This window comes from Lytechinus variegatus, chromosome 9 (genome assembly GCF_018143015.1).
Source record: "Lytechinus variegatus isolate NC3 chromosome 9, Lvar_3.0, whole genome shotgun sequence".
In the NCBI taxonomy this organism is placed as follows: Eukaryota; Metazoa; Echinodermata; class Echinoidea; order Temnopleuroida; family Toxopneustidae; genus Lytechinus; species Lytechinus variegatus.
In genome coordinates, this window is record NC_054748.1 from 9,061,746 (window position 1) to 9,089,643 (window position 27,898).

General features: G+C 37.1%; 1 protein-coding gene across 3 annotated transcripts in view; it reads left to right on the forward strand.

Moving 5' to 3' along the window:
* Positions 1-2,001: 2,001 nt before the first annotated feature.
* Positions 2,002-27,898, forward strand: part of LOC121421674 (gamma-aminobutyric acid type B receptor subunit 2-like) — a 50,888-nt gene continuing 24,991 nt past the window's right edge. For all 3 annotated transcript variants that reach the window (XM_041616445.1, XM_041616446.1, XM_041616447.1), the window contains exons 1-6: positions 2,002-2,585; positions 14,094-14,231; positions 17,257-17,427; positions 18,412-18,513; positions 19,476-19,541; positions 27,232-27,429. In XM_041616445.1, the coding sequence (XP_041472379.1) occupies positions 2,274-2,585; positions 14,094-14,231; positions 17,257-17,427; positions 18,412-18,513; positions 19,476-19,541; positions 27,232-27,429 (987 nt within the window). In that variant the 5' untranslated portion in view covers positions 2,002-2,273. The remainder of the gene's footprint in view (positions 2,586-14,093; positions 14,232-17,256; positions 17,428-18,411; positions 18,514-19,475; positions 19,542-27,231; positions 27,430-27,898) is intronic.

The following is a 27,898-nucleotide window of genomic DNA, read 5'->3' on the forward strand; positions in this document are numbered from 1 at the left end:
ACAGGCATCTCATGGGTGTTGTTGAGGTCAGCTGTAATCTGTGGGCAAGTCAGACAACGGTTGCGCAGACTGCTCACCCAAATGTATTTATCTTCAGCAGGAGATGTTGTTTTTGGCCTACCACTTCGTCTCCTGTCCCCATTAGACCCAGTGGCCTCTTAATTTGCGTTTCAGGCTGTAGTGAACAGCATGGACACTGATCTGGAGTTTCCTGGCTATTTATCGCATGGAGTAGCCTTCTTTCCTCAAAACTACAATTGACTGACGGGTTTCCAAAGAAAACTGTCTTGTATTAGCCATTTTGATTTTGTGACTGACTTCTGACTTAGAAAAACTGAATAGGCAAAATGAATGAAGGTGCACTGGAATAAGTGTAAAAAAACTCTGAATAACTTTTGAATTCATGAATTTCAAATTGCACTGATGTCTACTCCACTTCCATGCATTTTCTTTAAAGAAGGATTAGGCATTTGTCAAGTTCAGATGTTTTCCAGAATAAAAAAATCAGATTGCCATAATTTAACTGTCTTATGAACAATACTGAGCAACAAATTCTGTGGACATCTGCTGTAACATTCACAAAATAATGGGAAGAATTTCAGAATAGAACCACAAACAGAACAATGTTAAAGGAAGTTAGCATTTTTTTAGAGAATGCCATCTTGACTGGTAGCCTGCCCTCTTTGGCAGCTGCACATCTCTTAAGACCTTTGAATTTGTTTGAATCAATGATAAAATGTACGTTGGTGTATAGCCTTCACTTTAAAACAAAAATACAGCTGTACTATGAGGCTTAACTTCAGTAAAGTCTACCAAAGTTTGAAAAACACACACTGAAGGCAGGTGTTCCCAAACTTTTGTATATATATGTATATATATATATATATACATATATATATATATGTATATATATATATATAGTAAAGAAATAGATGAAGAGAACAATGGTAGGCGTAGCTTAAATCAAGGTTCCCAGAGCTATCTACCCTTTGGAAAAATTGGTGATGCCGAAAAAATGTCTCTGCTGGGAAGCGAACCCGGGCCCCAAAAAAGGTTCGATTCCCCGGCAGACACATTTTTTCGGCATCACCAATTTTTCCAAAGGGTAGATAGCTCTGGGGAACCTTGATCTAAGCTACGCCTACCATTGTTCTCTTCATCCATTTCTTTACAATATTTGAATAAACAAAAGAGTTGCCGAAAAGCTGTTGTACATGTAAAGCTTTACACACACACACACACACACACACATATATATATATATATATATATATATATATATATATATATATATATATATGTGGGTTTGAGCGAAATCCATTAACGATTGACGAGCTATTGTGATTTTAATATTTTGATTCGTGACGTCCTTTCTTTAGTGAGTCATGATGAATTAAAAACAATCTTCTTTCACGAGACAGAGTGAAATATTTCCTCTGCTGATAAACTAACGGTACACTAAAACCAAGTTTCAAATTTTTAAGAAAATTACGTCACAAAAATCTAATACCGTCTTAAATTTTGGATGGATTTTCCTCAAATTTTCAAGAATTTTTTTCTAAATGATTTTTCAGCTCATAGTATTTTTACTATAAAATTTTGGTCAGGGTGAACTTGCCTTTCCCTAAAGATCATGCCTCAATTTTAAAGACACCATATATTCTTCGTATGTTCGCTTCTTCTTTGTCGAACAAATAACCCCTCCAAGTAATGAGCGAGTGCTAATTAGACAAATATACAATGTATTGTGCTAATTCGCTCGTTTTTTATAAAGAAAAAATCATTCATTTTTTCCCTTGTGTCTTAAGTGGATCGAAGCGGAGAGGGTTGCAGGCGGCCACAGACCCATAGTAGCGACCTAGACTCTTCACTGAGCATGAGCACAGGCTTTAATCCTATTGGTCGAATTGGTTACGTACTTCATGTACCTGTCGTTTCACGTGCTATGTTTTCAACCACAGATCGCAGACTCCGATATTCCCCAATATATATAAGGCTTCATCTAGCGATGATGTTCTCACATTTCCTTGCCAAAGCTTTGTGACGTAACTTCCATCGATGCCACGTTCATGCGCCATCGCCATTCTTCATATTTTCCTTGCCTTTTCAAATTCGACCCATTTCTTTCTTTTCCTTCTCAGTTTCTCTACAATTTACATCTGATTAGCAAATATGTATATCATCTAGTCTGATCAATCAGTTTCAATAGGTGCTGAAATCGAAGAAGATTCTAACCATTCAAACGCGCAATCCACGCTACATGTATATTTGCAATGATTTCGAAAGGCCAGGAAGAATTGCAGATCAAAAGTTGTCTGAGGGTGTTTTTCATTGTCGTGGCCCTCTGGCCCTCTTTGGCCTGGGGCCACTTCGAGGTGGAAGAGAGCGAGGCCAAGGTATCCAACACTTCCGGGCTGATCCCTCTCTACATTGGGGTCCTATTGCCACTGAGTAGCAATGGAAACTGGGCAGAAGAATTCGCAAATCAGAGTATGTTTGCCATGGATTTAGCTGTTGCTGACCTCAACAACAGGTCTGATATTCTACCTGACCATCAAATACATCTTGTCGTCAAAGACACCAAGGTAAGTTTAATCAAAATCTATAATCGTTGTAAAAAGCCCCCCCCCCACGAGTTCAGGGACGGTGAAAGCACTTCCCAAATGTTGCCACCCCTCCCCCCTTCTCAAGTGATAATGATTCTAAAAAGAGACGTAGGAAATATAATTAAACTAAATAAAACAATAAGGCATTTAACAAGCTTGTGTTTGTTGGTGCAACTACAATGCGAATGGCCAAAAAAGTTTTCACTTTGAAAAAAAATTCCTATAAAATCAGATATTTGTAATGTCTTGACTATTATTCAACCTTTCTATATTGGCATTAGTCTCTTTAATCAAATCAAATATTTGTAATGGCATGAAGTTTATTCAACCTTTCTATATTGGCATTAATCTATTTAATCACCCAACGTAAACAACGTGTAGTAGTAGAGGGTGAACATTCTGAATGGGTCAGTGCAGATTCTTGTGTGCCACAGGGTACAGTATCAGGCCCGTTAGACTTTCTGCTTTAAATATCAACGACCTCCCCGAAGGCTTCGAATCTCGCTGTCGTCTGTTCGCAGACGATTGTATATTATACAAAACAGTAACGTGCCCAAAAGTTATGGAGCCTGTGGGATTAAAAAACATGGAGTCTGGGTTTGGGTTGTCGAGAAAATTGCTGCCAAGATTACTGTAAGATTTATTCGTTTGAGGGATTTTGCTTGCTAAATTGTTGCCAACTTGTGAAAAATATGAATTAAACTCTCTTGCTATTATGTTGTTGCCATCAGTGATGGTAGAACTCTTCTTATTATTGTTTAATGCAACGTTGATGATTTTCCATGTGTTCTTTATATCATTTTTGTATAAATCGAGTTGAGAAGTGTGATATTCCTTGTTTGCAATACGAAATAAAGATCTGAAAACACTCTTACATCGATGTAAGAGTGTTTTCATATGAAGTGTACTTGTAGCGAGATGTATCACTTGGTTTAGTTATGTATTTGTAATATAGGTTGTTCTTGCGGTTGATGGATCTTAAAAGTGATTTAGTAATCAAAGGATGGATATGAATTTTGTTATAATTTGATCTTCTGTTGGCTGTAAGGGGGAACGTGGGTATCTAGAGAAGATGTTAGTATGGTAATAAAACAGTTGTATGCGTCATCAGAGTCCGAGGAGTCATATACAGTAGAACAGTCTGTTATGTCTAAATTCTTAATCAAATTGGTTATGTTGTCGTTATTTATCTTTCGAAATGTAGGATTAAATGTTTCTTTATTGACACTTTTATTCGTAGATAATTTATCATGAATTGGAAAGTGATCAGAGATGTCACTAAGAATAACAGCAGCTTTATGATATTGTAGAGTTATATTACTGAAAATGTTGTCTACTGGTGAGTGAGTTATTCATCACTCTTGCCGGCTTAGTAATAAGGGGTGAGAAGAATGTGATAGAAAAATTTTAAGAAACTCTTGCGAGGTGCTATTAAAGTTGCAATTTACTAAGTTAATATTGAAGTCACCTATAAAAATAATCTTTATTTTTCAAGAGGATTTAGTAGAATTTCATTCAGAGTTTCTAAAAAAGCATTGGCGTTTGAATGTGGAGGTCTTTAAAATACACCTAGCATTTTTACCCCTTGGATTTCTGATTTCAATAAAAAGTGTTTCTAAAACATCGTTAGATATATTCAGGGGGCTGGGAGAGTTTATTCAGCTGATCGGGTACAAAAGGTTTGATGGTCCCAAGATGTTGGCATGATATCAGTGGTCAAGAAAATGTGTTGCTGCCGGGTAATATCCTGTATCCTGTACGGAAGGCCCAGAGGACCCCATTTTTGTCGGCCATCTTGAATTTTTCATGAAAATCAATTATTTTCATATTTTTGCACAAACAACGGAGAATATTAAATAAATATGCATTTCACATTGATTTAGACAATTGAAATCGATTGCAAGTGTTTTCAGGACAGTCCAGTTAATATTTTTTGACAAGAATTTATCCCAAAATTTTCATGTTTTTAGGCAAAAATTTGCATGTACATTGATATCTTTCTGTTTTGTCATTAATATCAGCAATCAATGCAAAATATCAGCATTCAACACGAAAGAGAATATATTAACGAGAACATTGAAATGCTTCATGACAGTATTAATGTCTTAACTTGCTTGGATATAGGGAAAATACCTCCAAATGCATTCCCCAATATTGCGATAAAATGACAGCAAAAAGCGACCTCCGTCACTAGTCACACTAGTGATACCGATTTCAATGTGCTCGCTAGCTTACCTTTCAAAAGAGGACAATAGACTCAATCGGGCTTGCCTCGCCTTTGTTGGTGTGACTAGCACGCATTAATGCATGTAATGATCGTCGCGATAGAAAAGTGTATATTACATATATGGCTATGAGTGCAAAGGCATATTCTGCTAAAAAGCAATCAATTTTCTTGTCTTAAAACCACATGGAGACGAAAGAGTTGCCTTTCTTCTATCAGTTACTTAATAAGAAGTGCTGGTACAACAAAGCCTACCCCCGTCAAGGGCTCCCGAAATTATACAACCCTTTTCCGTATTTTATCTTTTTATTCGAAAATCTGCGAATTTGGAGCCAAAATTGGTGCAAAAAGATGTTTCTCCTAAATAGCGAAACAATTTCCTTGTCTTAAAACCAATTGGATACAAAAAGTAGTATTTTTTTTCTATCTGCTACATTATAACGAAGTACCGCCACATCAAAGCCTACCCCTCAGGGGGCAGCTGAAATCACTCAACTCCTTTTTTGTATTTTTCTAGGAAAATTCGCCATTTTGGAGCCCCAACGGCGTTTCCTCTTTGCAGAAAGTCCCTTATATTGTTTTGTAACTCGTGGACTCGTGGGAGACAAATGGTAGGATTTTTTTCCATCAGCTTCATTTGAAGACGCGCTCTCACACTGAAGCATACCTCCGCCAGGGGCTCCCGAAATTACCCACCCCTTTTCCTTACTTACCTTTTATTAGAAAATCTGCGAATTTGGAGACCACTCTGAGGCACAAAGATGTTTCTCCTAAACAGCAAAACACTTTCATTGTCTTAAAACCACTTGGATGCAAATAAGTAGTATTTTTTTCTATCTGCAACATTATAACGAAGTACCGCTACATCGAAGCCTACCACCTCCGGGGACAGCTGAAGTCACCCAACCCCTATGTCGTATTTTTCTAGGAAAATTCGCCATTTTTGAGCCCCAATTGAGACCAACGGCGTTTCCGCTTTGCAGAAAGCAAGTTTTATTGTTTTTTAACTGATGGGAGACAAAAAGTAAGATTTTCTCCATCAGCTTCATTTGAAGACGCGCTCGCACACAGGAGCCTACCCCCAACAGAGGCTGCCTATTTTCCCACTTTATTGAATAATTCGCAGTTTTGAACCCCTTGTTCAGTTAAATTAGCATTCCTGCTATATAATGAAGCAAAAAATTTTTTTGAAGCAACTTAAAGATGAAAGAATAGGCTTCCTTCTACATGCAAAAAAACGTGCTGGCGCATCGAAGCTACTCAATTCAAGGGCTGCTGAAGTCACCCACCTTTTTGCCTATTTTCCCTCTTTATTGGAAAATACGCAGTGTTTAGCCCCATTGATGCAAAAAGGTATTTCTGCTATGAAGTAAAACCATTTTTATTTTTTTCAACTCCCCTGGGCTTGGGGAGAAAAGAGTGTGGTTTTTATATAGAAGTGCTTGCACATCGACTCCTACCCTCTTCAGGGGCTGCTGAATATTAAGTCACCAGATCCTGTTTGTCCATTTAGTCTAATTATCAGAAGATTCTTTATTTTGGAGTCGCCATTGAGGAAAAGGGCGTTTCTAATATAATAGTAAAGTCACTTTATTTTTTCAAACCACCTGGAAACTAAAAAGATTTTTTTTTTTTTTATATCAGCTTCATATAAAAAGATGTTGGCACATCGACGCCTACTCTCTTCAGATTCTCCAAATTGGCAGATTTTTTCCCATAAATTGGCAGAATACGGGAAGGCGATGGGTGACTACAGGAGCCCCCTGAGGGGGTAGGCTTCTATGTGCCAGCACTTCGTTATATGTAGCAGATAGAAAAAATATCACTTTTTCACTTTTTATCACTTTTTCCTATCCAAGTGGTTTTAAGACAATAAAAGTTGTTTGCAAGATAGAAGGAACATCTTTTTGCCCCAACGTGGGCTCAAAATTCTCAGATTTTCTAATAAATAGGTAACATGCGGAAAAGGGGTGGGTAATTTTTTGAGCCCTTGACGGGGGTAGGCTTTGCTATACTAGCACTTCTTTATATGCAACTGATAGAACAAATGCGATTCTTTTGTTTCAAGTTGTTAAAAACAATGAAAGTGGTTTGATATATAGGAGAAACATCTTTTTGCCTCAATATGGGCTCCAAATTCGAAGATTTTCTAATAAAAATGGTAAAATACAGAAAAGGGGTGGGTAATTTCAGGAGCCCCTGACGGGGGTAGGCTTTGCTGTACCAGCACCTCTTATTATGTAACTTATAGAAGACAGACAACTCTTTCGTCTCCATGTGGTTTTAAGACAAGAAAATTGATTGCTTTTTAGCAGAACACCCTTTAGCCTCAGTGGGGTCTCCAAATTTGCAGATTTTTCCATAGAATTTGCAAAATACGGAAAAGGGGGACGGTGTTTTCGGTATCCCACTGACGGGGATGGCTTCCATTTTTCAGTAATTCTTTATACGTAACTGATAGAAGAAAGGCTACTCTTTCGTCTTCAAGTAGTTTTAAGACAAGAAAATAGATTTTGTTGGCAGAAACACCATTTAGCCTCAGTGGGGGCTCCAAATTGACATATTTCCCTATAAATAGTTAAATGCGAAATAGGGGTTGGGTGACCTCAGCCGCCCCGGAGGGGGTAGGCTCTAATATGCCAGCACTTCGTTATGTGTAGCAGATAGAAAAAATATTATTTTTTCTTATCCAAGTGGTTTTAAGACAATGAAAGTCATTTGCTAGATAGAAGGATAATCTTTTTGTCTCAATACGGGCCCCAAATTCGCAAATTTTCTAATAAAAAGGTGAAATACAGAAAAGGGATGGGTAATTGCAGGAGCCCCTGACGGGAGTAGGCTTTGCTGTATCAGTTCCTCTATATATGTAACTGATATGGAGGAAAGGCAACTCTTTCGTCTCCATGTGGTTTTAAGACAAGAAAATGGATTGCTTTTTAGCAGAAACACCATTTAGCCTCAGTGGGGTCTCCAAATTTGCAGATTTTTCCATAAATTTGCAAAATACGGAAAAAGGGATAGTGTTTTCGGCATCCCACTGACGGGGGTGGCTTCCATTTTTCAGTAATTCTTTATATGTAACAGATAGAAGAAAGTCTACTCCAGGGATTCTCAAATGGTGGCGCGCGCGCCACTTGTGGCGCACCGAGCCTTGCGGAGTGGCGCTTGGGGGCCGGTATAAAAAAATACCTAAAATAAGGAAAAATTGGAGGAAAAATGTATCTACCAGTAACCTGGAAATAAGGATTTGGTAATCATTTTGATACAAAGAGAAAACAAAAACTCTAGACTTGACACTTTATTGCTAATTGAATCCTCAAAAACCCCTTAAGCCCCCATCACACTTATTCGGAATCAGCAGGAATCAAGCAGAAGCTGGATCGAGAAAATTTTTTAAAAAATCTAGATTTTTTTTTTGAATTTTGAGCTTATGAATTCAGCAAACTGGAGTTGAAATTCAGTAAATTGACCAGGTGAATCATCATACACTAGTCAAAATGAACCGCAAAGGAGTCAGATTGATAATTCGTGCTACATTCTATGACATTCTAGGCGCATTCTAAATATTCTGACTGCATTCTGAGTGCATTGGAAAAAATGTCATTTCTTTTGGCCGCCCCTAAGGTTTTGGTCATGTTCAAAACATTCGAGGGGTATTTTCGACCGGTGGAAATTTTGCATTTCCAGAGTGTATGTTTTGGTTAAGAGTTAAACATCAAATACTAGTAATATGATATTCAAAGAACATTCTGATCATAAAGATTATGAATTTGGGACATAACAAGCAGAAACTTTTTTTCCGGAGCCGATTAAAATCCGAAATTGTAAAAGTAAAATACATGTATGCTCAGATTTATTGCCTGCCGTGATTGAATGCATGCACTCAACGGAGACCATTGAAAGACTTAAAATTGGTGAGGTCTTACAGCGGTCTTCAGGATTTCAGAAATGTGTCATCTCTGTGGAATGGCTCAGAAAGTCCTCTCAAAGAACTCTGAAAGACTAATGGATATTTCTTGACTTACTGGTCTTATAGACTAGTCCTATATAGAGATCTTTCAATGGTCTTTCAGAGATCATTTATGCAACAAGTGATCTTTCAGAATTCTTTCCATAGACTGCCTGGTCTTTCAATGATCTTTCAATGATCTCTCATGAGTCATACAGTGATCTCCGCAAAAATCTTGAGAGACTGTCGAAAGATCATTAAAAGACTATGAAGACCTTTGAGAGTTCATTGAAAGACCGCTGAAAGACTGCTGAAAGACCACTGAAAGACCATTTTCCTGTAAGACCGTTGTAAGACTGATTTGAACCGTTTCAAAAAGCTTTTGGAGCCCATCAAGACCATGAAGATCACTGAAAGATTGGTCAGGACTCGTGTAAGACCTCAAAGACCATTGTAGGTTCATTGAGAGACCTCTGAAAGATCAACCAGAATTTGTGGTCTTCCAAAGCGGTCTTGTTCTCTGTAGAATGGGGGTTTAACACGAACTGAATGAATGATACCGCACGTGAGTTGTAGAGAGAGAGGGGGCAGTTTGGGGCGTTATAGTGCAGTGCAACGCCTAATTTTCAGCCCTTGCAAAATCGGGGAACGCAACTTCAGCCACTGGCCTACAGATGGGGTGGGGAGAAAAGGGAAAAAACAGGAAAGGGAAAGAGTGGAACATTGTATTATTTTCTTGAAAAGTTCAATATTTTTTTTTTGCTTCAGCTGCCATATCAAGCCCCCTCATTTTTTTTACTCATTATGCCACTTGCTTCAGCCAGTAGATCTGGTGCAGAACAATCTGATCTAGTGGTATCATTGCTATGTTGTGAAAAAGTCACTGGTCATTTTTCTTTTAATATTAATATTGTGTTATTTGTTGGCATTTGTATTTCTTCTGTTGATAAAAAAATGATTATTGCCCTTCTGGGCAATTTAAAAGGCCTCATATTCCAAAACTTCTGGGGGCTTTGCCCCCTCGACCCCCACCAGGGGCCTCTGGACCCCCCTTCGCTGATACACTGCTGGTCTGCGTAATCGATAGTGGAGCACTACAGATTCTCAACAAGAAATGTGGCGCTTCAAAGAAAGCAATTGAGAATGGCTGGTCTACTCTTTTGTCTTTAAGTGGTTTAAAACAATAAAAGGGGTTTCATTATATAGTAGAAACACTTTTCTCATCAATGTGGCTCCAAAATGACGAATTTTCCAAGAAATGGGCAAAATACGAAAAAGGGGATGGGTGATTTGGGGCAGCCACCTGAGAGGGTAGGCTTTGTTTTGCCCTCACTTCTTTAAATGTAGCTGATAGAGAAAAGCCTACTCTTTCGTCTCCAAGTGATTTCAAGAACATAACAGTTGTTTTTTACCTAACAGCATAGGCGGCGGAAGCGGGGGGGGGGACAGGGGGGACGTGTCCCCCCCTAAATTTGAGGAGGGGGGGACGGTCCCCCCCTAAATTTGTAGTTGATGACCTTTTTTTTTTTTTTTTTTTTTTTTTTTTTTTTTTTTTTTGCTTCTCAATTTATTTTCCTACGCGTCCCCATTAAATTTTTAGGTTGAGAAACTTTTTTTTTTTTTTTGCTTGTCAAATTTTTTTCTTGTGTTGTCCCCTCCTAAAATTTTTGGCTTCCGCCGCCAATGCCTAACAGAAGCATCATTTTTCTACATTGAGGGCTCCAAAAGGCAAGATATTTTACTCAAGCTTCGTATAAGGGTGGGGGTACCTTCGACAGGCTCTTGCGGGATTATGTTTTAAGGTGTCCGAATGTAATTGCTTGTCACATGCAGAGCAATCCCTCCTCTAACTTTTTCAAGAGGTTTCATTAACAAAAAGTTGCTTAAATGTGTAAAAAATGCCTTTTGCCCTCATAGCCAGATATGTAATATACACTTTCGTATTGCGACGCTCATTACATGCATTAATGCGTGCTACTGCTCGTCACACCAACAAAGACGAGGCAAGACCGATTGAGTCTATTGTCCTCTTTTGAAAGGCAAGCTAGCGAGCACATTGAAATCGGTATCACTAGTGTGACTAGTGACGGAGGATGCTTTTTGGTGTCATTTTATCGCAATATTGGGGAATGCATTTGGAGGTATTTTCCCTATATCCAAGCATGGGTAGGTCCGTGGTTAAACCAATGAATGACGATTGTGGAAACTGGTTATTATCTAGAAATAACTTAACATTATGAAATTTTTACTTGCACTGCGAATGTTTAAATGGAGAAGAAAGGGGTTTTCCTCCGCTTTGTCTGACGTAACGAATTATATGAAATGTTGTTCTGTGAAATAATGTTGCTTAACTAGCTGCCCGCATTGATCATTGGAATCGAAATTGTAATTAAGATCAGCGGTACTGTTGTCCATAAAATTTCGTATGTGTGTATCGTAATTGGAATTTTCATGATTATCTAACTGTCTAATGTATGAGTAGTGCCATGTTGCGCCGAGAGAGACAACAAGTCATCATTGTTCAAGGAGCTAAATGGAAACTTAAGGGGGTATCTCACTGGGCTTGAAACTAGTTCGCGACTAGTTCGCGACTACAAATTTTGCTAGTTGCAGAGACGTCTCCGCGACATCTCTGAGGCGTCTCATTAAAATTACAGAGGCTCCGAGGAGTCGCAAGAAGATTAAACATGTTTAATATTTTTGGAGACTGTTTCTAGTCTCCGCGACGTCTCCGAGAAGTCTCCATCAGTTGCTGCGACGTCTCGGAGACTAATGATATCCGCGACTGCTGAGACGTCGCCGCGATGTCTCAGAGACGTCTCAGAGACATCGCGAAGACCTGCTGGAGACCAAAAAAAATTATAATACATTGCGGAGACGTCTCCACGACACTTCTTCACACTGTTTGACCCACTTCAGAAACCACGTGACTGAACGCGTGCTGATATCCCTCCTGCTCCAAGTCAGGTGTATGATCTTTCAAACGTTCCATCGAGACGTCTCCTTGGTGAGAGCGCAAGCCATTTTTGTCTCCGAGACGTCTCCGCGACTGAAGCGACTGATAAGTTGGAGACTGTCGCGGCGACGTCTCCGTTGGTGAGATAGGGCCTTAGTTAAGTCGGTCATTAAAAGGGGAGGAATTAAACAATGTACGTAACGAATAGAATACACTACGCCATGTACTTAACCATCTTTGGATACCCCCAATACGGGCTACATATATATATATATATATATATATATATATATATATTAAAAAAGAAAGAAAGAAATTAAGAAAGGAAGCAAAACGTAAGTGAAAAAAATAAGAAAATAATATAGCCAAGTTAAACATGTTACAGTAAAGACACTGCGCATGACTGGAGTCACGTTACAATCAAAAGAGATATAAAGTCAATTCAAGCGAATAGAAAAAAACAGGGACCAATAGTCGTATGCACCGCCATATTGACCAAAAACATGTATCGCTGCAAGAAATATCACATCACATTATTAAGTTAAAGGGGAATGAAACCTTTCGAACAAATAGGCTTGTGTAGAAACAGAAAAATCAAAGAATACGAATAAAGAAAGTTTGAGAAAAATCAGACAAATAATGAGAAAGTTATGAGCATTTGAATATTGCAATCACTAATGGTAGAAAACACCGAAGCAAAAAGAAATCAATGTTTACGCATCTGTGTTTGTTAATCTTTAATGGCCCTCACTCATTGTGCCAGAACATTTATCAGGGCCCAGCGGACATCGTTACTTGAACATGCTAAACACAAAATGAAGCCGTAAGGGTCAGTCGACCTTTGAGATTGAATGGTGTAATCCGTCAGGGATTTTGTTGTTGGTCTAATCAACTCTCCATGTGGGTGTTAATTAGCAGGTATACTGCGATAAACGAAATGAAGTTAATCTCTTGAGAAAGTTCTATTTCGGGCTCAAAAATGAAGTATGTAAGCCGGTAATCAGCCACTGTTCTCATTATAACACGTTTCAAAATTTATATGAAGTGAATATCAGGGAAGATTTGAAGGTCAAGTCAACCCCTGGAAAATGCTGACTTGAATTAACAGAGAAAAATGAAACTAGAACAGTGGTGAAAATTTTATCAAAATATCAAAAAATTATGACATTTTAAAGTTTCGCTAATTTTTCACAAAACAGTTATATGCACAATTTGGTGAGTCAGTCGATGATGTCCATCACTCTCTATTTCTTTCGTTTTTTAATGTTTGAATTATACAATATTTCATTTTTTAAAGATTTGACAATAAGGACCAACTGAACCATATAGTATTAAACAATGCTAATTCCACATGTTCAGGGAGGAATTAATCGTTGCATCAATTAACAATGAGGAGAACATTAGAATATTTCATATCTCATATAATAAAATACAAAAGAAATTGTGAGTGGATTACGTCATAGTCTCCTCATTTGCATACCAACCAGGATGTGCATATAAGTGTTTTGTGAAATTAAGCGAAACTTTAAAATGACACAACTTTCTTATTTTACGTCCGATTTCTATGAAATGTTCAATGTTTTGCTTGTTGGATTTTTCTCCTTTTATTCAAATCAACTTTTTGTTGGGGTGGACTTGTTCTTTAAACATAAGGCATTAAATACAATGATTCTGAAATATTGCGATTTTTCTTTTGTCTTTCTTTTGCCATCTTGTGACTTTGGATTCTGGAACCAATTGATTTGAGGGGTTATAGCCTCTTTGTGATTAAACCAATCTCTTAATTATTGACAGGTGCATATTAAAGATTATTGAAGTTAGCCTGTGTCCCCCGTGTCAAAATTTTGTTCATTTTGACTGAGTGGGGTTTGTGTAGTGCGCTTGTGAAGTTTGATAAGTTTGTTGTAGAACCCAGTTTTTTGTAGGGGAGAAAATGAATCAACCAAGCTTTTCTTGTTGAATATTTGTTTGATTAGAGCTGAAAACTTTCTGTTTATTCATAAAATGAATATACAGTACTTTTGGCAACTCTAGGGAGAAAGAGGGGGGGGGGGGTCCACCCCTGCTGCGTATGGCCAAGTTTATAAGATTGATCAATAATTGAAAAAAAAATGCATTATAGGAAAAGCAAAACAAAAACCAACGAAACATCAACATGCTGCCATTTTTTTACAATCAACATTTTTAACGGGTTCTATATTAAACTTATCTTAATATATCAAAAGCAGGGAAAGAGGCCGCCTCCCACATGGATGATGGCGGGGTGCTAACTATGTATGTATTTAACATGTAAAAATAAAATATTGCCTTACGCACCAAAAAATTGATATTTTCCTTACCATTTATCTATTTTAACAGGGCTCTACCGCTCTTGCGCTGAATCTGTTGTACGAGATGATTCTGTCCAAACCGTCCATGGTAGCATTTGTAGGAAGTATTGAAGCTGATACGACCAAGATTTTAGCCGCTGTAACCGGTCAATGGGGCATTATCCAGGTAAGTGGGCCGAATTAGAAGCTGGTATAATTTGTTTGAATTACCGCTGAGTACATAGGGGACCTGTTCAGGTTCTTTTGGGTTTGAAACACACCCCCATACACATGTTTATCCCACTAACGCACACACACGCACCCTCAAACCCGCAGATACACACACCCAAGCCCACACATTCATACACTCATCAGCGCGCCCACTCACACCCATTCTTCTTATAAGCCACTCCTTACACCCACACCAATATCCACACCCGGCCGCCTCTCCCATATGAAGAGCTCACTCGCAAAAGGGGTTAGGTCCATTTTCATCAAATTTGATTTATATGTCTTAATGTGTAGATTTTAAGTAGCTCTTTAAGATGATACCAAAGAAAATGTTGAAATTCCTATTAAAAAGTGAACTAAAATGGCAAAGAAAAATCACTTTTTTTTCAAAAGGGGTTAGGTCCATTTCAGTTTAGTTGCAAAAGGGGTTAAATCCACACAGCTTTTTTTAAAGAATATCTTAAAAAAATATGAAGACAGGTAGATTTCTCTTATAACGAATTTTATGTTCTCATGGTAGGGTATAATGAAAATTCAGTTTCGCATAAGAATATTGCAATATGGGAGAATTATAAGAAATGATTTTCTTGGAGTGGACCTAACCCCTTTTGCAACTAAACTCTTCTGAAGAACTCATTTGTCAAAAGGGGTTAGGTCTATTTTTCATAAACGTTTTTCTGTCTCTTAACCTCTAAATTTTAGTCACTCTGATGATACCAAAGACAATTTGAAATTCAAATGAAAACGTGAATGAAAGTGGCAAAGAAAAATCACTTTTTTAATCAAAAGAGATTTGATTTATATCAGTTTACTTGCAAAGGGGTTAGGTCCACAATGATAATGAAAAAAAAATATTGAAAAAAATTGAAGACAGGAAGATTTCTTTTATACCCCATTTTATGTTCACAAGATAGAGTAGTACATCATGACAATTTAGTTTCTCATAAGAATATAGCAATAAGTCAGAATAAAAAACATGTTTTTTCTCGGAATGGTCCAAAGTGGACTTAACCCCTTTTGCAAGTAAACTCTTCATATACGTATGGAGCGTTGTGGCCCAGTGGATTAGTCTTCAGACTTTGAAACAGAGGGTCATGGGTTCGAATCCCAGCCATAGCGTAATTTCCTTCAGCAAGAAACTGATCCACAATGTGCTGCACTCAACCCAGGTGAGGTAAATGGGAACCGGTAGGAATTAATTCCTTAAAAAGCTGTGTGCGCTATGAACGCCTAGCTTAGCCGGGTAATAGGAGCGCCTTGAGCACCTAACAATTCAATTCAACTCTTTTATTTCATTTCCATTCAAAACATAATACAAAGTAATATAAAACAATACAAATCAAATACAATTTTACAGAAGGGCATTCTTACTTCGAATAATAACAAGGTGGATATGTGCGCAATATAAATACCCTATATTATTATTATCATTATACAGATATCGATAAGCACACACTAATCTCAATAATACAACCTCCATTTAGCCATTCAGTCACCGCTTCCACACACTCACCCACACCCGCCCCCTCTCCCTCACACACGTTTTACTCATCCCGCATCACTTAATTATCGTACATACACACACAACTAACACTCACGTCCGCTACACACAAACACACCCACCACCCATTTACCGTCCCCTTACACCCTAAATCAGAACCCACCCACACACACGCCACATATGCACACATACCTCATCGCGCACACTCACTCGCCCCTTCGTCCTTATACACACCTTTATTCTATTTCCTCATTTCCATGCATATCCCTTCCAAGAAATCGCACAAATATTGTTCAACACATTTTCGTCGACGAAGTCCAAAACCACGGTAAATTACTAACTCGTTCACTCACCACACGGTCTAGCTTTATTTAGTCTGATGACATTTCGTCCATCAACATTATCGTCTAACGTCCATTTGGTCCAATCATCACTACGTCTAATCACCAGTTCCTCTATTACCATTTCGTCTAATAACCAGTTGGTCTAATACCCATTTTCTTTTCATTTATTTTGCACAATTAACACTTAAGTCTAATTAGACCAAATGGTATATGGACCAAACGACTATTTGTCCAACTGGTTATTAGACGGGATGGCATTATACTAAACTAAAGTAGACCATGTGGTGAGTGGACGAACTGATGGTAGACCAAATGATAGTAGATGAGTTGGCAACTGGACGTATTGGCATTAGACTAATTCGAAATAAACCAATACACTTTACAATAAATCAATAAAATAACTTCACTTCTTTCTTTCATTTATTATTAAACGTAATTTCTCTTTTTATTCTTTTATCTTGATATGGTTTATTTCCTTTTGAATTTTGTTTACTAATGTTTCCATACTTTCCTCTATGATGATGTTCTTGTCATATATATCTATGTTAATTATTTATCTTTTTTTGTGTATTTTTTTTTATTTACAAATGTTGCAATCGTATATTTTCTTTTGCTCAAGTCCTCGCTGAAAAACAGCTATATGCTGATTCCAGGCATCTATTATATCTTATTTTTCGACTGTGAATAAATAAAGTCGAACAATAATGACAAATAAGATACAGTTACTCCCTGAGCTCTTGGAATTCATTCTTGGTTTATTTCCAATTCGTCTAATGCCAATCCATCCAAATGCCCATTCGTCTACTGTCATTTGGTCTACCATAGGTTCGTCCACTAACCACATGGTTTAATTGCCAATTCGTCCACTACCATTTCGTCTAATAACCGGTTGGTCTAATAGCCATTTAGTCTATATACCATTTAGTCTAATTAGGCTTAGTGTTAATTGTGCCAAATGAATGAAAATGAAATATCAGACCAACTGGTTATGAAACGAAATAGTCATAGACGAAACGGTGAGTAGAAGTGATGATTGGACCAAATGGTTGGTAGACAGAATGGCATTAGACTGCATGAAAGTAGACCAGGTGCTGAGTGGACGAATTGGCAATTTACCTCATTTTTCTCCACTACAGATGGGTTTTGCCAACTCTGCAATAGGTCTATCGAACCATCTTCTCTACCCATACTTCATACGAACAATGGGAAGTTCATCTGACCTTAACAAGGTCAAACTTCAAATCTGTGAACGATTTGGTTGGAAGAAGATATCTACCATTACTGAAGCTACTGAGCCACACGCTGGGGTAAGATTTCATTTGATTTGGTATGATTTTATATCATCTTGATTTTTTAAATTCAGTTTTATTTAATTATATTCATTTGTTATGATACGAATTCGCTTGAGTCTAATTAAATTAGACTTAATCTGATTTGCTTTTTAAATTTTCAACTATGCTTTGTTACTTACGAAAGTTTTTTTTCTGGAAATAAATATTTCTCCAGGAACAGACGCCGATGCAAACTGTGATTAAATTTAGATTACATAAAAAAACACCAGTAAGGTTACCCCCCATAAAAATATAATAATGATAATAAATAAAAATAATAAATAAAATAAATAAATAAATATATAGAAAATAACAGAGAATTAAATAATTTTTCTGAAAGTGTAATTCCTGTTCATACTGTCCGAAGCTCAAGTTATAAAAATGATCAGAATATATTAAAGATACAAGGGTTTCTTCATGGAGGTAAGAAAGATGAACTGACAAGTCCACCCCAGGAAAATGCTGACTTGAATAAACAGAGAAAAATCAAACGAGCATAGTGCTGAAAAATTTCATCAAAGTCGGATGTAAAATAAGAAAGTTAAGACATTTTAAAGTTTCACTTATTTTTCACAAAACAGTAATATGCACAACTCAGTGACTCAGTCGATGATGTCCATCACTCACTAATTCTTTTCTTTTTTATTGTTTGAAATATACAATATTTCATTTTTTATAGATTTGAGAAGAAAATTAGAATATTTCATATAATAAAATGGAAAATAAATAGTGAGTGGATGACGTCATAGTATCCTCATTTGCATACCAGCCAGTGAAATTAAGCGAAACTTTAAAATGTCATCACTTTCTTTATTATTTTACATCCGATTTCGATGAAATTTTCAATGTAACGCTTGTTGGATTTTTTTTTCTTTTTATTCAAATCAACCTTTTTTTGGGGTGGACTTGTCCTTTAATTCATTACGGACGAGCATACCACATTTCCTTTTTTAAATACAGATTATGGAGGATTTACACGGACTGTTAGAATATCAGAATTTCACATTAGTATCCAGGCAGTCATTTTATTACGATCCGGCTGGGGTAATCAGTAGATTAAAGGTAAGAGAAAATATGCATGTAATATTTTTGTATGCATTTATCTAGCGTGGAATATTCAATCGATAACAAGAATGAGGTCTGCAAAGGCCATTTTCATCATATAGAAAATTAAATTTGAATGATATTAGATAGTAATTCAGAGTGTAGTATCCAAATGTTTTAAACGTTCTTTAATTGTTCTTTGATGCATAATTCACCGGTATCCTTTTTAACTTATACATGTATTTATAGTGTACAGTAAATACTTTTTATCCTTATTATTTATTTATTTGTTTGTTTCATCTATATGTATTCATTTGAATTATTTTTTTTATATTCATTTACTTATTTATTCATTCATTTATTTATTATATTTTTCTTATTTTACTTACGTTTGCCATAATTATATAATGTTCTTAGAAAAGGGGCCCTTTACCAAACAAGTTCTGCTTTTAAGTCGTCCTCCGTTCCTTTCGATTTCATCTTATTGTATTTAAGAAAAATGTTAAAATTGTATGTGGTGCATATACATTGAACTATCATTGTAAATATGAAAAAGAAATGAAAGAGGAAAATAAATGAATTGAATTGAATTGCAGTACACTACAAATGAAATGGAAATTAAGACCATGTTGGTAACATTTCATCCCCTATCATTTTGACACACCTACCATAATTCCAGGGGGGTGTTCCCTATGTAGAACACCACATGCAGCACCCCAGAAATTCTTGGGGGTGCTTCAAACCCGAGCACTCACAACACCCCCGTTTCCAAGAGCCATGGGCATGATGGGTGGTGCACAAGATGACAAATTGAAAAATCAAAGGGCTAAAAGACACATGAAAGGCAAACATTGACATGACAATAAGAATTTACCGTCATACATAATTCCTTGCTATTGAATAATAAGTTTGATGTATAAAGACTTATGTAATGCTTATTGATTTATGGCATTTCCCTCATTTATACTCTTTTCCTTCAGCAAAAAGATGCACGGATTATGGTTGCTAGCTTCTCAGAGGATACTGCGAGAAAAGTATTGTGCCAGGTAGGTAGGGCTATCCCTCCCACACAGCAAAAACTGTGGTGTTAACTGGTGTACATAGATGACCACACCAGTTATTTTACACCGGTGTTAAATTGATGGTGTTAGTTTTACACCTATAGGTGTTATTACAGCACCTTTTGTTGTTACTTTTACACTCTTTGGTGTTATGTTTAATCTCTAGAGTGTAATTTTTACACCTCAAGTTGTGGTCTTCTATTTACACCAACTGGTGTCAGTTTTAACACCGCAGTTTTTACAGTCCATATGAATAATAAGTTTTTATCTCTATTACAGTAATTTCATCATGTTTCGATTAATGCTCATTCGTAGGCTGATATATTTTCAAAGGGTTTACTCTGGAAAATATGTTCTGAATTATTCACCAATATTAACATCATACAATATTGTTTGCAAAGGTAAATCCTGGATTTAGAAGGAGGCGGGCGGCACTGAAAAAGCCGGAAGGGTCTTACAATTATGTTTTGAGAGTCAGAGGAAACTTCAGCATTTCGTAAATGTAAAAGTAGAGGGGGGGGGGGGTAGTAAATTTACTTTGAACCGAGTTTTTGACATTAAATCACAAAATGAGGATGAAAAAATAACACGAGGGAGAAAGACTATTGACGGAACCTTTAAAGAAAATAAAAATCAGTTGTGAAGACACCCCGGATGCCAGGCTAACAGATCAGTCAAATTGACTAGACCAGTAGTCAGCTGGGAGCAACTGATATGGCAATCACTAGTCACATTTCTGACATATATTCTAGTCAGAAATAACTCTGTTCTAGTAAAATATGACTAGAAAATAGTCAAATATGACTAGAATAACAGTTGCACCCAGCTGACCCTATTAACTAGTCACGTTTGACTGATTTGTTTTAGAGTGTATTAAGTAGCAGACGTGTTGATGAGGTAGGAAATAAGTGAATAATTCCTAATGAGAGAAGTATCGTAATACACGACTTTGTGTTCTTGAGAATTGATTGATTTTAATCATTTCTTTATTTTAAAGAAAAACAGCATACAAATGAACAAAGTGAAACAATAAAAGAGTAACAAGCGAAACCAGGTCTATGAACCTATACTGGTTTAAGGCAGGTTGAAATGTACATAAAAAGTAAATTACAAAGACATAAGATATTGATTGCGAACAAAAAGTAATCATAGAATGAGAATGAGTAGTTGAATTTGCCTTAACATATAAAACAAGAGGCTTTAGATAGAGACTTGCTTACATGAGCAAAGGAACAAAAAATGCCATCAACAATGGAGCATTCCATACATCCGTTATGGTAGCAATAATCACTATGCATATTAACGCAGTATTTTACATTAACCCTATCTAGGCCGGGGTATTTTGGGAGTTCATATGGTCGGGGGGGGGGGCGCTCCCAGGCCCCCCTTGACATCTCGGCCGTCGACCGCGCGATCGCGCCGAAAATTGGCACGCAGGTTGTCTGGGATATATATAATCTACAAAACTGTATAGTAAGTTATATCATGGAAATCATTATTACGTAATTATGCTAATTTATGCGCAATTAGTAAGCGAAATCATACTTTTTCTTCTAACTCCATAAATAAAGCTCCAAATGTTCTAATTTTTGGCATAGAAACTCTTTGTGTCAATGAAAAAAATTGTGATATCAGATCAATTTCGTATGTATTATATTGTTTTTTGCAATTTCTTATGTATTTCTTTCTTTTTTAGACCTTTTGTTTTTTATTTTTTTTTCAATGAAAGTCATTGGGGACTCTTCTAAGATATTAAACAGCATAAAAATACATAGATTTAGGCCAGCAAAACTAAAAATAATCATACATTTATGATTTTTGGTTGAAAACACAATTTACATTGACTTTGTACACGAAATCACGTGTTTGAGCAATTTTTTGTCTGACATGCACTTACATAACGTTGCATAACCTCGGAACCGCGTACCCGGGTGATGCAAAATTGGTCTCAAAAGTTGCGCAAGACTTGAAAGTAAAAATTCAATGAGCAGCGCGGTCAAAAAATTTTGCGCGGCGAAAATATCGCGCGACTCGTTGAGGGGGGGGGGGCCTCCGAGCCCCCCCGGCCTAGATAGGTTTAAGGAAGGTAGAAGAGATAGAGAGAGAGAAAAATAAAACAGGTTCAATAATTCGACTTATAGGTGGGCTATCACACACACAAAATAAAACAGATGGGTTGAATATTTGGGGAAAAAATTATAACTTAAGATTTTGTACCTTAATCCAATGCTGATCAGAGTTTCAGTCCAAAAGGAAAACATTTTATGTACAGATAATTTACCGCCGACAAGGGGTAAAATGACACTTCCCTTCCGTTTCTTATGCTGACAAATGGCAATCCGGCATCCTTTTTCCGTATTGTGCATTGGAAAAACGAGTGTTCGCAATTATGTTCTTCTGGCGATAATAATTTAATTTGTTTAAACCGCAAAGAAAGATTCACTGATGTTGGTTGTCATCTCATATGCATATTGATAACCATGCATGCAATTGATCTAATCGGAATGAAATGTGTCATTTCGAATACGTATATATGCACACTATTATATTTTTTCCCCTAAAAAAAAAACAGATAAGTTCCTGCCATCATACATTGTGATATGGAAAAATTGGTATACGTCGAGACTTTATTTACAAATTTCCTGTAATAAAACCACATTAACAGGATGCACAAACCCTTTTTCGTATTACAATTTTTTTCTGTAAGACTTTTGTTTATTACAGTGTATCTATGATAAGAAAATATGGATAGGAGCTATGAGTCAGAGGTTATTCTCACTATGACATTTTCTTTTGCAGTGATATAATACTAATAAAAATAATATAATATAGGGTATTTATACTGCGCACATATCCACCTTGTTAGGTGCTCAAGGCGCTCCTATATTACCCGGCTAAGCTAGGCGTTCATAGCGCACACAGCTTCCTAAGGAGTTGCTTCCTACCGGTACCCATTTACCTCACCTGGGTTGAGTGCAGCACATTGTGGATCAGTTTTTTGCTGAAGGAAATTATGCCATGGCTGGAATTATTATTAGTATCATTATTATTATTATTATTTATTTGACCAAATCATGATACAAGAATAGATGACATTATACATGGTAAAAAGAAACAATACAGAATGGAGCAGTGCTACATGCTGGTCAGGGGTGATAAAAGCATAATAAATAGCTGTTGCTCAGAAGCATATCACCCCCCCCCCCAATAGGAGCACTGCGTACAAATCAACTTAGAAAACAATTGCACATAAAATAATCTAGCCCAATGTTTGGCGATATTTCTATAAAATAATAATGAAATGCAGATGCTGATTGATGTTTACAACTAGATAATGATTGAAAGCAACAATCAGAAAGGTAGTCTACTGGTCATTAATAAGTCGACTGATGAAAAAAAAACGATTATGAGTATTTTATTACTATTCTGATCTAATCTGTCAATATGGAGATAAACACAGTAATTATTAATGTAAGCATATCTAATAGAAAGGAATATAATTAAGAGTATAATAATTTTAAGAAGCCCAAACAAAAATGAAGTTAAAATTAGTCTTACTTCTTATCTTGTGGCAAAGAGGGATTGTTTAAGAGAAAGGAGGAAGGACGGTAATGAATTGAATTCTAACCCACGACCCTCTGTTTCAAAGTCCGGAGACAAATCCATTCGGCCACAACGCTCCAGATATAGTAATCGTAGTTCATTAAAAGAAAATCACAAACGTTTAACCGTTTGTCTGATTTTCATGAAGAGTTCCCCGAAAAAGCGTTTTAATTTCGTTGTCTTTATTCCAGAAAACCTGCCATTACGGTTTTTTCAACTAACTTTGTAAAAAAATGTCTTCATTTAGTGGTGGTGAACATTGATTTGCAATATTAAAATTCTCGGGTTTGAGTATAATAGGACAAGGGTCCCGTCTTACAATGAATTTGATAGATAGATAAATTTTATTTTCACACGGTAAAAAACCCAAACAGTTACAGAGTATGATCTACATTGGGGCCGTGCCATGAATAAAATGTACACAGCAAAAACTGTGGTGTTAACCGGTGTACATACAGGACCACACCAGTTATTTTAATTACACCGGTGTTAAATTGGTGGTGTTAGTTTTACACCTATAGGTGTTATTACAACACCTTTTGTTGTTACATTTACACTCTTTGGTGTTATGTTTAATCTCTATAGGGTGTAATTTTAACACCTCAGGGTGTGGTCCTCTATTAACACCAATTGGTGTCAGTTTAAACACCGCAGTTTTTAGAGTGTACAAAGTAAAAGGCACCCAATACATAAAACATAATATTACCAGGTGATAATACAAAAAGTTAAGTTTATACAAATGATAACGAATTGTCAAATGATAAGTTGGAAATATAGACCAATTTCACAACGTGAGAGGGCAGCAGACTGGTCGCCATGCTGCGGTGGGCGAATCAACTTTTATAGTACACAAGTCAATAGGGTATTTGGTACATTCGTTCGATTTTTTTTTATTTTGGACCAATTGAGCAGATTTCTTATCGGAGAAGTTCAGGTCGCAGCTGTGCTGTGTTCAATTGCCACAACAATTGGAGAAAGCTTCAGGATTGGAAGCAAAGTGAATGTGAAATTCACTCGCCTTAGACTCATGAAGCCTGTTTGTGTGTGAAGCCGTACTCCCTGCATAGGTTTCCAGGCCGTGATGAAGGAATGCGTCGCCAGTGGATAAAAAACATCAACAGAAAGGACTTTCTTCCTTCCTCTCTGTTTTATTCTCTTGCCTTGCCCCCTCCTTTTGGATACTTATAGGCCTGCATAAAATGTGGTGGTGGTGTTTTTTTTTTTTGTGGGGGGGGGGGGGGAGGGAGGGGGGATTTATTTGATCATGCTTAGATGGAAATATCAGTCCCTCTCTCTTTCTCTCTCTCTCTCCCTCTCACACTATCCCTCCCTCTCTCTCTCACTATCCCCTTCTCTGTATTACACTATCCCTCTCTCTCCCTCTCTCACACACTCTCTCGCTAGCCCCCCCCCCTTTCTCACTATTCCCCTCTCCCCTCTCACTATCCCCCTCCTCTCACACATACTCTCTCCCCCCTCTCTCATCCTCTCTCCCTCTCTCACTCTATGTCTCGTTCACTCTCCCGCTACTCTAACACAATTTACTAGCAACAAGAAGTGAGCTCCCTGATGAAAACCAACAGCGATTCTTGGTCATCATCAACTCACTTTTACTGACAAAACTAAGGGGAAAAAGTAGCCAAAGTGCAAAAATTCATCATACCTTCATCGGTCAGATATGGCCATTGTCTCACATCGTCTACCCAGGGGTCCATGCTTAATTTATTGATTTATGATGAAGTTAATGACACAATATCAGAGCTTATCTGTAATCTTTTATTGAATTTGTACACAGAGCTAATCGCGGTCAGCGCACTTGCCCACCGCAGCAATGGCGTCGCCGATAGAGGGCCAAATACATAAACCGGCCGTGAAATTGGTCTATACAGAATATCTTCAATATGAATTCATAATACAAAAAAATAACATTATTATGGGGTGAAATATTAATCAGATACATAATTATAAATGGATTAATTTGAATTATTGAGAAAAAAAACTCTGTCTAACCATTGAAATTGATCCGATCAATCACAACTATGGACGGGTCTTGTGGTCACTTCCTTTCATTTACGGGTCGTGTGGTCCAGTGGTTAGAGCATTGGACTCATAATCGCAAGGTTGTGAGTTCGAAGCCCAGCTTCTGTCATTGTCTCCACTTTGATAAAAAAAGGCCCGAGAGTGATATCTGTCGTCTTTAACGTCAGCCACTTTAACTAGTTAAGCTAGACGTTAAATGTTTCATAGGTAATTATACCAGCTTGGCGCTCACCATCAAAATGCTGTCCTGCCGAGTTCCTACGGGAGTTACCACAAACAGAAACAGAAGGTCAACAGCTGATATAGAATTTTTTCCAAATATATATTTTTAGATATGATGTATATTCATACATTCATCGTGTTCATGAAGATCCAGTGTGATTCTTTTTTCTTATTAAGGAGATTATGCAAATTTTCTGCAGAAAAAAACTGTTTGGTATGGATAGATTTCCATACAGTTCAGATAGATTTCATCAATCGTAATTCTTTGTAAGACGGGCCAAGGCCTTTGCTGATTATCTTCTTTGGTGGCGGAAAATATATTTTCCCCGAGCAATTGAGAAAGCTAAGATGTAAGGGTTTAAAAATGATGTCTGTATGGCTGTTGTGCCGTAGTCTGACTGGCATAATTTTTTTTACCAGATGCTCGTTAATTTGCTCTAACTTATATATATCCGTCTACTTGCATACTTTGTAATCAAGCCATCAGAATATGCTACACAGCGCCAAGGTGCACCACCTATAGGTGTAATCTGGTCATATGGTCTAGTGGTTAGAGCATGGGAATCATAATTTTAAGGTTGTGAGTTCGATACCCCGCCCTGCCATGAACCTACCGATAATCTGTAAGCCTCAAGATGTAGACCGACTGCGTCTTAAGAAGTCGATCATTTTCTTGATAACAAAGGTATCCCAGCCGTGGCGTAATTTCCTTCGGCAAGAAATTTATCCACATTGTGGTGCACTCAACCCAGGTTAGGTGAATTTGTACCTGGCAGGAATTTATTCCTTGAAATGTTTGTGCACTGTAATCTTAGTAATTACGGCTGCCAGGCTACAGCTTGGGTAATAATATCCAAGTCCTTTGGAAGCGCATAGAGACATTATTCATAATTGTGATGTGCGATATACAATAACTGTTTATTATTATTATCATTATCATTCGCCGAAGACGTTGATTTGTAGGTTGTTTGAATTGTTTTACATGGCCCGACAGTTTATGATTTTCCCAACTTAGCATCTGGGATTACATCGACACTTTCATAGGTTACTACTTCAAAGCCACTTCTAGTTATACCTCGTCATCTTCTATCTTTTTTTTTTCCTAATTTTTTTTTGTCCTCATTTTATTTTCCTTTTGTTTTTCTCTTTCTCTTTGCCAATTTCTTTCCCCTTTCTCTTTTTTTCTAACCCTCTTTCTCTTTCCCCTTTTCTTTCCTTTTTTTGCCCTTCCTACTTTTATATTTCCCTTCCTCGTTTTCTCCTTTTTCCGGACAGGTGCGCAGTACGTTTTACCAACGATATCCCCTTTAGATCCGGCCCTGAGCATAATCATGATGATGATGATATTATCATTATCTCTCTGTTTTTTTTCCTGTCTTGCGCAACATATCCTTTACAACGAAGACCTCTTTGTGTGAAAAACTTTGCATTTGTTCAGTTATTATGTTTCCGTCAATATGATTTCTTTTTTCTCTTTTTCTTTCCTGTAATATATGCATGTACGGATATAGTAAGTCGATTATAATTTCTTCTTTTCCAAGGGGGATCCACAATTTTACAAGCTTTGCTTTTTAGTGGATCCCCCTCATTTCCATTTCCATATCCATTTATGTTCTACATGTTCTATATTATACTGTTTTTTTACGAAGTAAGAATGCCCTTCTGTAAAATTGTATTTGATTTGTATTGTTTTATATTACTTTGTATTATGTTTTGAATGGAAATGAAATAAAAGAATTGAATTGAATTGAATATCATTATTATCATTGTCATTAACATCGTCATTTTTCTCTATTATTATTTTCTGAAGGCGTTCATTCGTCAGCTGTACGGTCCGAAACATATCTTCATCTTTCGGGGATTCCTCGAAAGTAACTGGTGGAGAACATCCGATAAGTCTGAGAATCTTGGATGTTCCGATGATGATATGATGGCTGTTCTGCAGAGCGTCATCACGGTCTACTTCAGTATGTACGCGAGGAAGAAGAGTGCTGCTGTTACAGCACAGGTACACTCATTGATTGATCAAATTTATATGATTTGTAAACCGCACGTATCCACCTTGTTAGGTGCTCAAGATCCCGTTCGGGGGGGGGGGGAGTCAAATATATTGTTGTACAAACGCGTGGCCAAATTATTTCCAAACACTCCCTAGACGAGTTTTGCTCTGTGTGCAAAATACCCCCCCAAACAAGTTGTAGGCGGGGTTTATTTACACATTTTGGCCCCTAAACAAGTTGTTGCCAGAATATGACCCCGGGGAAAGAGCTTGGAGGGAAAAACATACCCTAGACACGTTTGGCTATAGTCTAAGAAAAAAAAAAGCTTTGGGAAAAAAAAACATACCCTAAATACGTTTGGCTATAGTCTTTAAGAAAAAAAGCTTTGGAAAAAAACGTACCCTAAATACGTTTGACCCTGCGATTGGCAATTGATCAGTTTTTCAAAACTACCTATTTTTTTTAAATTAAAATCGG